Source organism: Oncorhynchus mykiss, chromosome 30, assembly GCF_057628025.1.
Source record: "Oncorhynchus mykiss isolate SJ-2025 chromosome 30, ASM5762802v1, whole genome shotgun sequence".
Classification (NCBI taxonomy): domain Eukaryota; kingdom Metazoa; phylum Chordata; class Actinopteri; order Salmoniformes; family Salmonidae; genus Oncorhynchus; species Oncorhynchus mykiss.
The window spans coordinates 27220491-27231553 of record NC_143051.1 but is presented as its reverse complement, the minus strand read 5'-3'; the positions used below and the strand labels follow the sequence as shown (position 1 = coordinate 27231553).

The following is an 11063-nucleotide window of genomic DNA, read 5'->3' as shown; positions in this document are numbered from 1 at the left end:
AGCTACTAAGGGACACATACAGTAAGCAAACATAGAAAAACATTAGATTAGTATTATTGGCACGGATTAAGTTCTATTATACTGTTAGCAAAAAGAAAATACTTGATTCAATAAATAAATACAATGTTATTCACAAGTTGACTTTTTTTTTTTCATTCTCGCCAAACAGCTGGAAAAGTGTCATATTCCAGCACAATCCTCAGCAGACAGACAATGATAATACCATCTACATAAACTCACTACACAAACATGACACAAAGCTGCAGAGGGGTTGGGTTAAATGCGGAAGACACATTTCAGTTGAATGCATTCAGTTGTACAACTGACTAGGTCTCCCCTTGGAGCATTTTATACAGAAGCACACATAGAGGACACACACACACCACAGGAGGCTGCTGAGGTGAGGACGGCTCATAATAATGGCTGGAATGGAGTGAATGAAATGGTGTTCGATACCATTCCAGTCATTACTATGAGCCCGTCCTCCCCAATTAAGGTGCCACCAGTCGGCCTGTGACACACACACACACACACACACACACACACACAGTGTAACAAATAAGTATTCACTCTCACAATGATGAATAATAATGAATAAAATACAAAAAGTTCAGTCAACCATATCATGGGTTGTTATGATGACAGAGGTAAGTCATATCTACTGTAGGGGTGAACATGAAATAAAGAAGAATAACCATGTTTAAATAAAGTTAAAACAATTTGAAATGGAAAGTGTTCATCTCTTCATAACAGCACCAGAACAGCAGACCTGTCTGACTGTGCGAAAGCAGACAAGGATTTTCCTATCAGAATGTTTTGTTTGACCAAAGAAACATAATGATCAAAATCCATTGAATAAAGCTGCATGTTGAGTATAAAGATGTGTAGGCCTACAGTGACTGTATTATGTACCTTCAGGAAAATATAGACACACAAAACTATTATGACATATCAATAACTTAAACCACACAACCTGTAAAGCATGGACATCAAAATCAAAAATCCATACATGCCCTTGGAGAGCATGAAAACTCAAACCTTTACTTCACGAACAATGTAAACCTTTGGGCAAACAGACAAACAGAACTTGGCCCTTTGGGGGTAAAAGCAAACAGGCAAGAGGGATGTCAGAAGGAAATGATGCATGAAGCCTGCTAGTTCTACCAGACTGCTGACACAGCTGCTGTAGAGGTTTCACAACCAGCCATCTCCTCATCGTCCTAACGGGAACAACCTAGCCACCTTTCTATTGGTGTGTATGTGTGCGCGGCGTGCGTGCGTGCGCTCATGTGTGTGTGTGTCCTAACGGGAGCCATTTAATTCAAGTCAATCACAGTGACACTCTGCTTACCAGGCAGCACTGTAGCACACAGAGCAGCCGCGGGAGCTCAACTTAAGAAAAATACCACTTGGAGATGTCACCTTTTGTACTGCAAGGACACTAGGAAAGGGCTTAATGACAGTGACAACAGAACACTAGGAGACGTTACAATAGGAGACGAGTAAGGTCAAGCTTTGTGGCATGGCGCTAGCTGCATGGACACATCCTTCAAAGCTGACCTGTGCAGGGAGAACGGAGTATGTACAATAACATGTAAAGTATCCATCCATGAAGGACAACGTTGGAGTGCGTGGACTTCGTAAAGCAAGTGGTTCTTTTGGCCTACTTGATGTAAACGTCCACCATAAAGTGCACTTGTCAGTCAAACCAGTGCAAATAATAAATACAGGTCTGTATAGGTATATGACCTCCATAGACACACCTTCAGTCACCATCCATGTGATGCCATGACAACATCCCTGTAAATCTAAAAATGTAAACATTATTTGATCTTGATGAACAGAAGCACAGTGCCTGCCAGTCAGTGTCTATAGGAGAGACACTGTCCTCAGATGCAGGAAAGTGACTTCCTTATTATACTGTTCCTGTCATAGACAAGGTAGCAACATTTAAAGGTTCGATTAGTGCATACAAAATATAACTCTAAAAGCAACGCACAAACAGTGTGATAAATCTTTTTTTTTTTTAATCTATGGTAGTTTCCAAAGGATATGTGGCAAAGCCATTGTTATTTCATGATTCTATGATATTTAAAATCTTAATCAACCCAGATAATTACACAATGGACTCAGTAAAGTCAGACTCACACCTCAGCATAGCAACATATACATACATTGCCTTGCGAAAGTATTCGGCCCCCTTGAACTTTGCGACTTTTTGCCACATTTCAGGCTTCAAACATAAAGATATAAAACTGTATTTTTTTGTGAAGAATCAACAACAAGTGGGACACAATCATGAAGTGGAACGACATTTATTGGATATTTCAAACTTTTTTAACAAATCAAAAACTGAAAAATTGGGCGTGCAAAATTATTCAGCCCCCTTAAGTTAATAATTTGTAGCGCCACCTTTTGCTGCGATTACAGCTGTAAGTTGCTTGGGGTATGTCTCTATCAGTTTTGCACATCGAGAGACTGACATTTTTTCCCATTCCTCCTTGCAAAACAGCTCGAGCTCAGTGAGGTTGGATGGAGAGCATTTGTGAACAGCAGTTTTCAGTTCTTTCCACAGATTCTCGATTGGATTCAGGTCTGGACTTTGACTTGGCCATTCTAACACCTGGATATGTTTATTTTTGAACCATTCCCTAGATTTTGCTTTATGTTTTGTTGGAAGACAAATCTCCGTCCCAGTCTCAGGTCTTTTGCAGACTCCATCAGGTTTTCTTCCAGAATGGTCCTGTATTTGGCTCCATCCATCTTCCCATCAATTTTAACCATCTTCCCTGTCCCTGCTGAAGAAAAGCAGGCCCAAACCATGATGCTGCCACCACCATGTTTGACAGTGGGGATGGTGTGTTGCTTTTACGCCAAACATAACGTTTTGCATTGTTGCCAAAAAGTTAAATTTTGGTTTCATCTGACCAGAGCACCTTCTTCCACATGTTTGGTGTGTCTCCCATGTGGCTTGTGGCAAACTTTAAACGACACTTTTTATGGATATCTTTAAGAAATGGCTTTCTTCTTGCCACTCTTCCATAAAGGCCAGATTTGTGCAATATACGACTGATTGTTGTCCTATGGACAGAGTCTCCCACCTCAGCTGTAGATCTCTGCAGTTCATCCAGAGTGATCATGGGCCTCTTGGCTGCATCTCTGATCAGTCTTCTCCTTGTATGAGCTGAAAGTTTAGAGGGACGGCCAGGTCTTGGTAGATTTTCAGTGGTCTGATACTCCTTCCATTTCAATATTATCGCTTGCACAGTGCTCCTTGGGATGTTTAAAGCTTGGGAAATCTTTTTGTATCCAAATCCGGCTCTAAACTTCTTCACAACAGTATCTCGGACCTGCCTGGTGTGTTCCTTGTTCTTCATGATGCTCTCTGCGCTTTTAACGGACCTCTGAGACTATCACAGTGCAGGTGCATTTATACGGAGACTTGATTACACACAGGTGGATTGTATTTATCATCATTAGTCATTTAGGTCAACATTGGATCATTCAGAGATCCTCACTGAACTTCTGGAGAGAGTTTGCTGCACTGAAAGTAAAGGGGCTGAATAATTTTGCACGCCCAATTTTTCAGTTTTTGATTTGTTAAAAAAGTTTGAAATATCCAATAAATGTCTTCATGATTGTGCACCACTTGTTGTTGATTCTTCACAAAAAAATACAGTTTTATATCTTTATGTTTGAAGCCTGAAATGTGGCAAAAGGTCGCAAAGTTCAAGGGGGCCGAATACTTTCGCAAGGCACTGTATCTCAGTGTAGATAGTAACTCACATCTCAGCATAGTAACACTCATATCTCAGTGTAGTTAGTAAGACTCATATCTCAGTGTAGATAGTAAGACTCATATCTCAGTGTAGATAGTAAGACTCATATCTCAGTGTAGATAGTAAGACACATATTTCAGTGTAGATAGTAAGACTGATATCTCAGTATAGTAACACTCATATCTCAGTATAGTAACACTCATATTTCAGTGTAGTTAGTAAGACTCATATCTCAGTGTAGTTAGTAAGACTCATATCTCAGTGTAGATAGTAAGACTCATATCTCAGTGTAGTTAGTAAGACTCATATCTCAGTATACTAATACTCATACAGTTGAAGTCGGACATTTACATACACTAAGGTTGGAGTCATTAAAACTCATTTTTCAACCCCTCCACACATTCATTATAAACAAACCATAGTTTTTGTAAGTCGGTTACGACATCTACTTTGTGCATGACACAAGTATTTTTTTCCAACAATTGTTTACAGACAGATTATTTCACTTATAATTCACTGTATCATAATTCCAGTGAGTCAGAAGTTTACATACACTAAGTTGACTGTGCTTTTAAACAGCTTGGAAAATTCCAGAAAATGATGTGAAGGCTTTAGAAGCTTCTGATAGGCTAATTGACATCATTTGAGTCAATTGGAGGTGTACTAGTGGATGTATTTCAAGGCCTACATTCAAACTCAGTGCCTCTTTACTTGACATCACGAGAAAATCAAAAGAAATCAGCCAAGACCTAAGAAAAAAAATTGTAGACCCCCACAAGTCTGCTTCATCCTTGGGAGCAATTTCTAAATGCCTGAAGGTACCACGTTTATCTGTACAAACAATAATACACAAGTATAAACAGCATGGGACCGTGCAGCCATCATACCGCTCAGGAAGGAGACGGTCTCCTAGAGATGAATGTACTTTGGTGCGAAAAATGCAAATCAATCCCAGAACAACAGCAAAGGACCTTGTGGAGAAGCTGGAGGAAACAAGGTACAAACGTATCTATATCCACAGTAAAACGAGTCCTATATCAACATAACCTGAAAGGCCGCTCAGCACGGAAGAAGCCACTGCTCCAAAACGGCCATAAAAAAAGCAAGACTACGGTTTGCAACTGCACATGGGGACAAAGATCGTACTTTTTGGAGAAATGTCCTCTGGTCTGATGAAACAAAAATAGAACTGTTTGGCCATAATGACCATTGTTATGTTTGGGGGAAAAGGGGGGAGGCTTGCAAGCCGAAGAACACCATCCCAACCGTGAAGCACGGGGATGGCAGCATCATTTTGTGCTTTGCTGCAGGAGGGTCTGGTGCACTTCACAAAATAGATGGCTTCATGAGGGAGGAAAATTATGGGGATATACAGGTATTGAAGCAACATCTCAAGACATCAGACAGGAAGTTAAAGCTTGGTCGCAAATGGGTCTTCCAAATGGACAATGACCCCAAGCATACTTCCAAAGTTGTGGCAAAATGGCTTAAGGACAACAAAATCAAGGTATTGGAGTGGCCATCACAAAGCCCTGACCTCAATCCCATTGAAAATTTGTGGGCAGAACTGAAAAGGCGTGTGCGAGCAAGGAGGCCAACAAACCTGACTCAGTTACACCAGCTCTGTCAGGAGGAATGGGCCAAAATTAACCCAACTTATTGTGGGAAGCTTGTGGAAGGCTACCTGAAATGTTTGACCCATACTAATTGAGTGTATGTAAACTTCTGACCCACTGGGAATGTGATGAAAGAAATAAAATCGGAAATAAATCATTCTACTATTATTCTGACATTTCACATTCTTAAAATAAAATGGTGATCCTAACTGACAGGGAATTTCTACTAGGATTAAATGTCAGGAATAGTGAAAAACTGAGTTTAAATGTATTTGGATAAGATGTATGTAAACTTCCGACTTCAACTGTATCTTAGTATTGTAATACTCATATCTCAGTATAGCAATTATCATATCTCAGTGTAGTAATGCTTATATCTCAATAGGATCAATACAGTAGGTAGAAGGTAAATTATACCTTATGGAGGTTGGGATATACCTTATTTTAAAGAACACAAAGGCATTACATGGTTGATAAGCATTCAACTCAACTTAGCAGTTTGATTGACACACAAATTCTTTCCACAAACACACACTTTTTAGATATGTAATATATATCAACTTAGACAATAAATATATGGAACACCTTCTCCTTGCATTGTATATATTACAGTGTATACTGCCGAGAGGGTTAACCTCTTGATTTGGCCTTCATGTTATATGTTTAAATTGTATGATATAAAATCCACAATACAATGTTCATAGTCTGACGAACGTATAGATATGACATAATAAAAAATACATTATTTAAAATGATATCTAAATTCCATTCGTAAAAAGAAACAATTGTACTTTATACAATAGTTATCTGTAGAGTTTGAAACATGTCTATTATAAAATGTACAATCAAGTAGTTCAATTCCAAGCAACTATCTTATTAGTTTTTTTTTATCAATTTCATACATGCAAACCTTCAAGTAGATCCTTTATCCAGTGATTCATTCAGACTAGTCATTTCAGGTCAGGATTCATGACCAAAAAAGAAATGCTCTTGAGTATAAATATCATTTGGTAGTGCTTTGGGATGAACATTACGTTGACTATACTTTGGGATGAAGGGGAGTTCATAAGGCCTACACAACATCAACATGAGCCACACGATGCACTACGTCAGTCATTTCACTTGACATACTCAATACAACTGTTCATATGGATGGATTGTATAGAGCTTATGACCACCTCCTTGACAACAGGGGTAAACATATGTTATATATTTACAGTACCAGTCAAAAGTTCGGACACACCTACTCATTCAAGTGTTTTCATTATTTTTACTATTTTCTAAATTGTAGAATAATAGTGAAGACATCAAAACTATGAAATAACACATATGGAATCATGTAGTGACCAAAAAAGTATTAAACAAATGAAAATATATTTTAGATTCTTCAAAGTAGCCACCCTTTGCCTTGATGACAGCTTTCCACACTATTGGCATTCTCTCAACCAGCTTCACCTGGAATTATTTTCCAACAGTCTTGAATGAGTTCTGACATTCACTGAGCATTTGTTGGCTGCTTTTCCTTGCCTCTGCAGTCCAACTCATCCCAAACCATCTCAATTGGGTTGAGGTCGGCTGATTGTGGAGGCCAGGTCATCTGATGCAGCACTCCATTACTCTCCTTCTTGGTCAAATAGGCCTTACACAGCCTGGAGGTGTGTTTTGGGTCATTGTCCTGTTGAAAAACAAATGATTGTCCCACTAAGCGCAAACCAAATGGGATGGCGTATCGCTGCAGAATGCTGTGGTAGCCATGCCGTTTAAGTGTACCTAGAATTCTAAATAAATCACTGACAGTGTCACCTGGAAAAGCACCCCCACACCATCACACCTCCTCCTCCATGCTTTATGGTGGGAACCACACATGCAGAGATCATCCGTTCATCTACTCTGCGTCTCACAAAGACATGGTGGTCGGAACTAAAAATATCAAATTTGGACTCATCAGATTAAGGGACAGATTCCCACCGGTCTAATGTTCATTGCTCGGGTTTCTTGGCTCAAGCAAGTCTCTTCTTATTATTGATGTCCTTTAGTAGTGGTACATTTGCAGCAATTAGACCATGAAGGCCTGATTCACACAATCTCCTCTGAACAGTTGATGTTGAGATGTGTCCGTTACTTGAACTCTGTGAAGCATTTATTTTGGCTGCAATTTCTGAGGCTGGTAACTCTAATGCGGAGGTAACTTTGGATCTTCCTTTCCTGCGGCGGTCCTCATGAGAGCCAGTTTCATCATAGCGATTTATGGTTTTTTTCTACTGCACTTGAAGACACTTTCAAAGTTCTTGAAATTTTCCAGATTGACTGACCTTCATGTCTTAAATGAATGATGGACTGTCATTTCTCTTGGCTTATTTGATCTGTTCTTGCCATACTATGGACTTGGTCTTTCCCAAATAGGGCCATCTTCTGTTTACCACCCATACCTTGTCACAACACAACTGATTGGCTCAAACGAGGCACACCTGTTAATTGAAATACAGTCCAGGTGACTACCTCATGAAGCTGGCTGAGAGAATGCCAAAAGTGTGCAAAGCTGTCATCAAGTCAAAGGGTGGCTACTGTGAAGAATCTCAAATATAAAATATACACTGCTCAAAAAAATAAAGGGAACACTTAAACAACACAATGTAACTCCAAGTCAATCACACTTCTGTGAAATCAAACTGTCCACTTAGGAAGCAACACTGATTGACAATAAATTTCACATGCTGTTGTGCAAATGGTATAGACAACAGGTGGGAATTATAAGCAATTAGCAAGACACCCACAATAAAGGAGTGGTTCTGCAGGTGGTGACCACAGACCACTTCTCAGTTCCTATGCTTCCTGGCTGGTGTTTTGCTCACTTTTGAATGCTGGCGGTGCTTTCACTCTAGTGGTAGCATGAGACGGAGTCTACAACCCACACAAGTGGCTCAGGTAGTGCAGCTCATCCAGGATGGGACATCAATGCGAGCTGTGGCAAGAAGGCTTGCTGTGTCTGTCAGCGTAGTGTCCAGAGCATGGAGGCGCTACCAGGAGACAGGGCAGTACATCAGGAGACGTGGAGGAGGCCGTAGGAGGGCAACAACCCAGCAGCAGGACCGCTACCTCCGCCTTTGTGCAAGGAGGAGCAGGAGGAGCACTGCCAGAGCCCTGCAAAATGACCTCCAGCAGGCCACAAATGTGCATGTGTCTGCTCAAACGGTCAGAAACAGACTCCATGAGGTGGTATGACGGCCCGACGTCCACAGGTGGGGGTTGTGCTTACAGCCCAACACCGTGCAGGACGTTTGGCATTTGCCAGAGAACACCAAGATTGGAAAATTCGCCACTGGCGCCCTGTTCCCTTCACAGATTAAAGCAGGTTCACACTGAGCACATGTGATAGACGTGACAGAGTCTGGAGACGCCGTGGAGAACGTTCTGCTGCCTGCAACATCCTCCAGCATGACCGGTTTGGTGGTGGGTCAGTCATGGTGTGGGGTGGCATTTCTTTGGGGGGCCGCACAGCCCTCCATGTGCTCGCCAGAGGTAGCTGACTGCCATTAGGTACCGAGATGAGATCCTCAGACCCCTTGTGAGACCATATGCTGGTGCGGTTGGCCCTGGGTTCCTCCTAATGCAAGACAATGCTAGACCTCATGTGGCTGGAGTGTGTCAGCAGTTCCTGCAAGAGGAAGGCATTGATGCTATGGACTGGCCCGCCCATTCCCCAGACCTGAATCCAATTGAGCACATCTGGGACATCATGTCTCGCTCCATCCACCAACGCCACGTTGCACCACAGACTGACCAGGAGTTGGCGGATGCTTTAGTCCAGGTCTGGGAGGAGATCCCTCAGGAGACCATCCGCCACCTCATCAGGAGCATGCCCAGGCGTTGTAGGGAGGTCATACAGGCACGTGGAGGGCACACACCCCACTGAGCCTCATTTTCACTTGTTTTAAGGACATTACATCAAAGTTGGATCAGCCTGTAGTGTGGTTTTCCACTTTAATTTTGAGTGTGACTCCAAATCCAGACCTCCATGGGTTGATAAATTTGATTTCCATTGATAATTTTTGTGTGATTTTGTTGTCAGCACATTCAACTATGTAAAGAAAAAATTATTTAATAAGAATATTTCATTCATTCAGATCTAGGATGTGTTATTTTAGTGTTCCCTTTATTTTTTTTGAGCAGTGTATTTAGATTTGTTTAACACTTTTTTGGTTACTACATGATTCCATATGTCTTATTTCATAGTTTTGATGTCTTCACTATTCTTTCTACAATGTAGAAAATAGTTTTTTTTTTTTTTAAACCTTGGTAAGAGTAGGTGTGCCCAAACGTTTGACTGGTACTGTGTACACACACACACACACACACACACACACACACACATACACACACACAATATAGTCATGGTGCAACCCCCTTTCTCTCACCAAATCCTCCTCGCCAGTCAACCACAACAAGGAGATCTTCATTAAGACCTAGGGCCTCTCTAAGCCATACATACATACATACATACACACATACACACAGTTTATTTGTAGCTACAGCTCTATTTGAAGTAGTGGATCTACTTTAAGTATTTGAGCCTGTACTTGAAGTAGGTGAGCCTCTATTTAAAAGGATACTTCGGGTTTGGCAATGAAGCCCTTTTTCTACTTTCCCAGTCAGATGAACTCATACATTTTTTAACCATGTATCTGCATCCAGTATGAAGGAAGTTAGAGGTCGTTTTGTGAGCAAATGCTGACTAGCGTTAGCGCAATGACAGGAAGTCTATGGTATATAGCATGCTAGCAGTTACCATAGACATCCAGTCATTGTGCTAATGCTAGTTAGCAATTGCGCTAAAGCTAGTTAGCAACTTCCTTCAAACTGCACACAGAGACAATCAAATGGTATCCACAAGTTAATCTGACTCTGGGGATGTAGATAAAGGATTTCATTGCCAAAATCCTGAAGTATCCCTTTAATGTAGTTTGAAATACTGTTTTAAGTAGTTTGAAGTTCTATTTAAAGTAGTTGAGCCCTGCTACCAGGAAGAACTTCTCCAAGAAGAGTTCAGAGTCGAGCACGGCGATGTGAGCGGCTCGGCCAATCAGAGTGTTGGCGGTGTTGGGCAGGGCGTGGAACACATTCTGGCGAATCAGACGACAGTCTTTAGACCCCACCAACGGCTGGAGTAGGTTGTTGATCATCTCCGTGTACACTGGACCTTGGATATGGAGACAGAAGCGCATGTCAGTTAGTTTACATGGAGACCTACAGTGTGGAAACACAGACAGACACATGTTAGGGTTCAGTCTCTGACGGAACGTTAAAAGCTTTCTGTATTTATGTAATCACATTGGCACGTCAACAAAGAGATAGGTACATTATGTGATGAAATGCTTCTTAGATACATTTGGTGGAGAACAATAAGAAAATAGGAGCTGCAGTGAGTGGTGCTAACCTGTGGTCCTGTCTTTGAGTGCAGTCCTGCACATCTCTATCCTGGCAGAGTGGAAGGGAACATATCTGTCCTGAGGTGATGCCACCAACACCACATTCTTGAAGAACTGGAGCCCTGAGAAACCAGACAAACAGAGGGCGGCGAGAGAGAGAGACACACAGAGAGACAGAGAGAGAGAGAGACACACAGAGAGAGCGAGAGAGAGAGAGAGAGAGAGAGAGAGCAAAAGTGTTT

General features: G+C 41.4%; 1 protein-coding gene across 1 annotated transcript in view; it reads right to left on the bottom strand.

Moving 5' to 3' along the window:
- Positions 1-5927: 5927 nt before the first annotated feature.
- Positions 5928-11063, bottom strand: part of LOC110489415 (protein FAM135B) — a 58356-nt gene continuing 53220 nt past the window's right edge. The window contains exons 19-20 of the mRNA XM_036971567.2: positions 10830-10943; positions 5928-10592 (exon numbers count right to left, since the gene is read on the bottom strand). Coding sequence (XP_036827462.2) covers positions 10387-10592; positions 10830-10943 — 320 coding nt within the window. The 3' untranslated portion in view covers positions 5928-10386. The remainder of the gene's footprint in view (positions 10593-10829; positions 10944-11063) is intronic.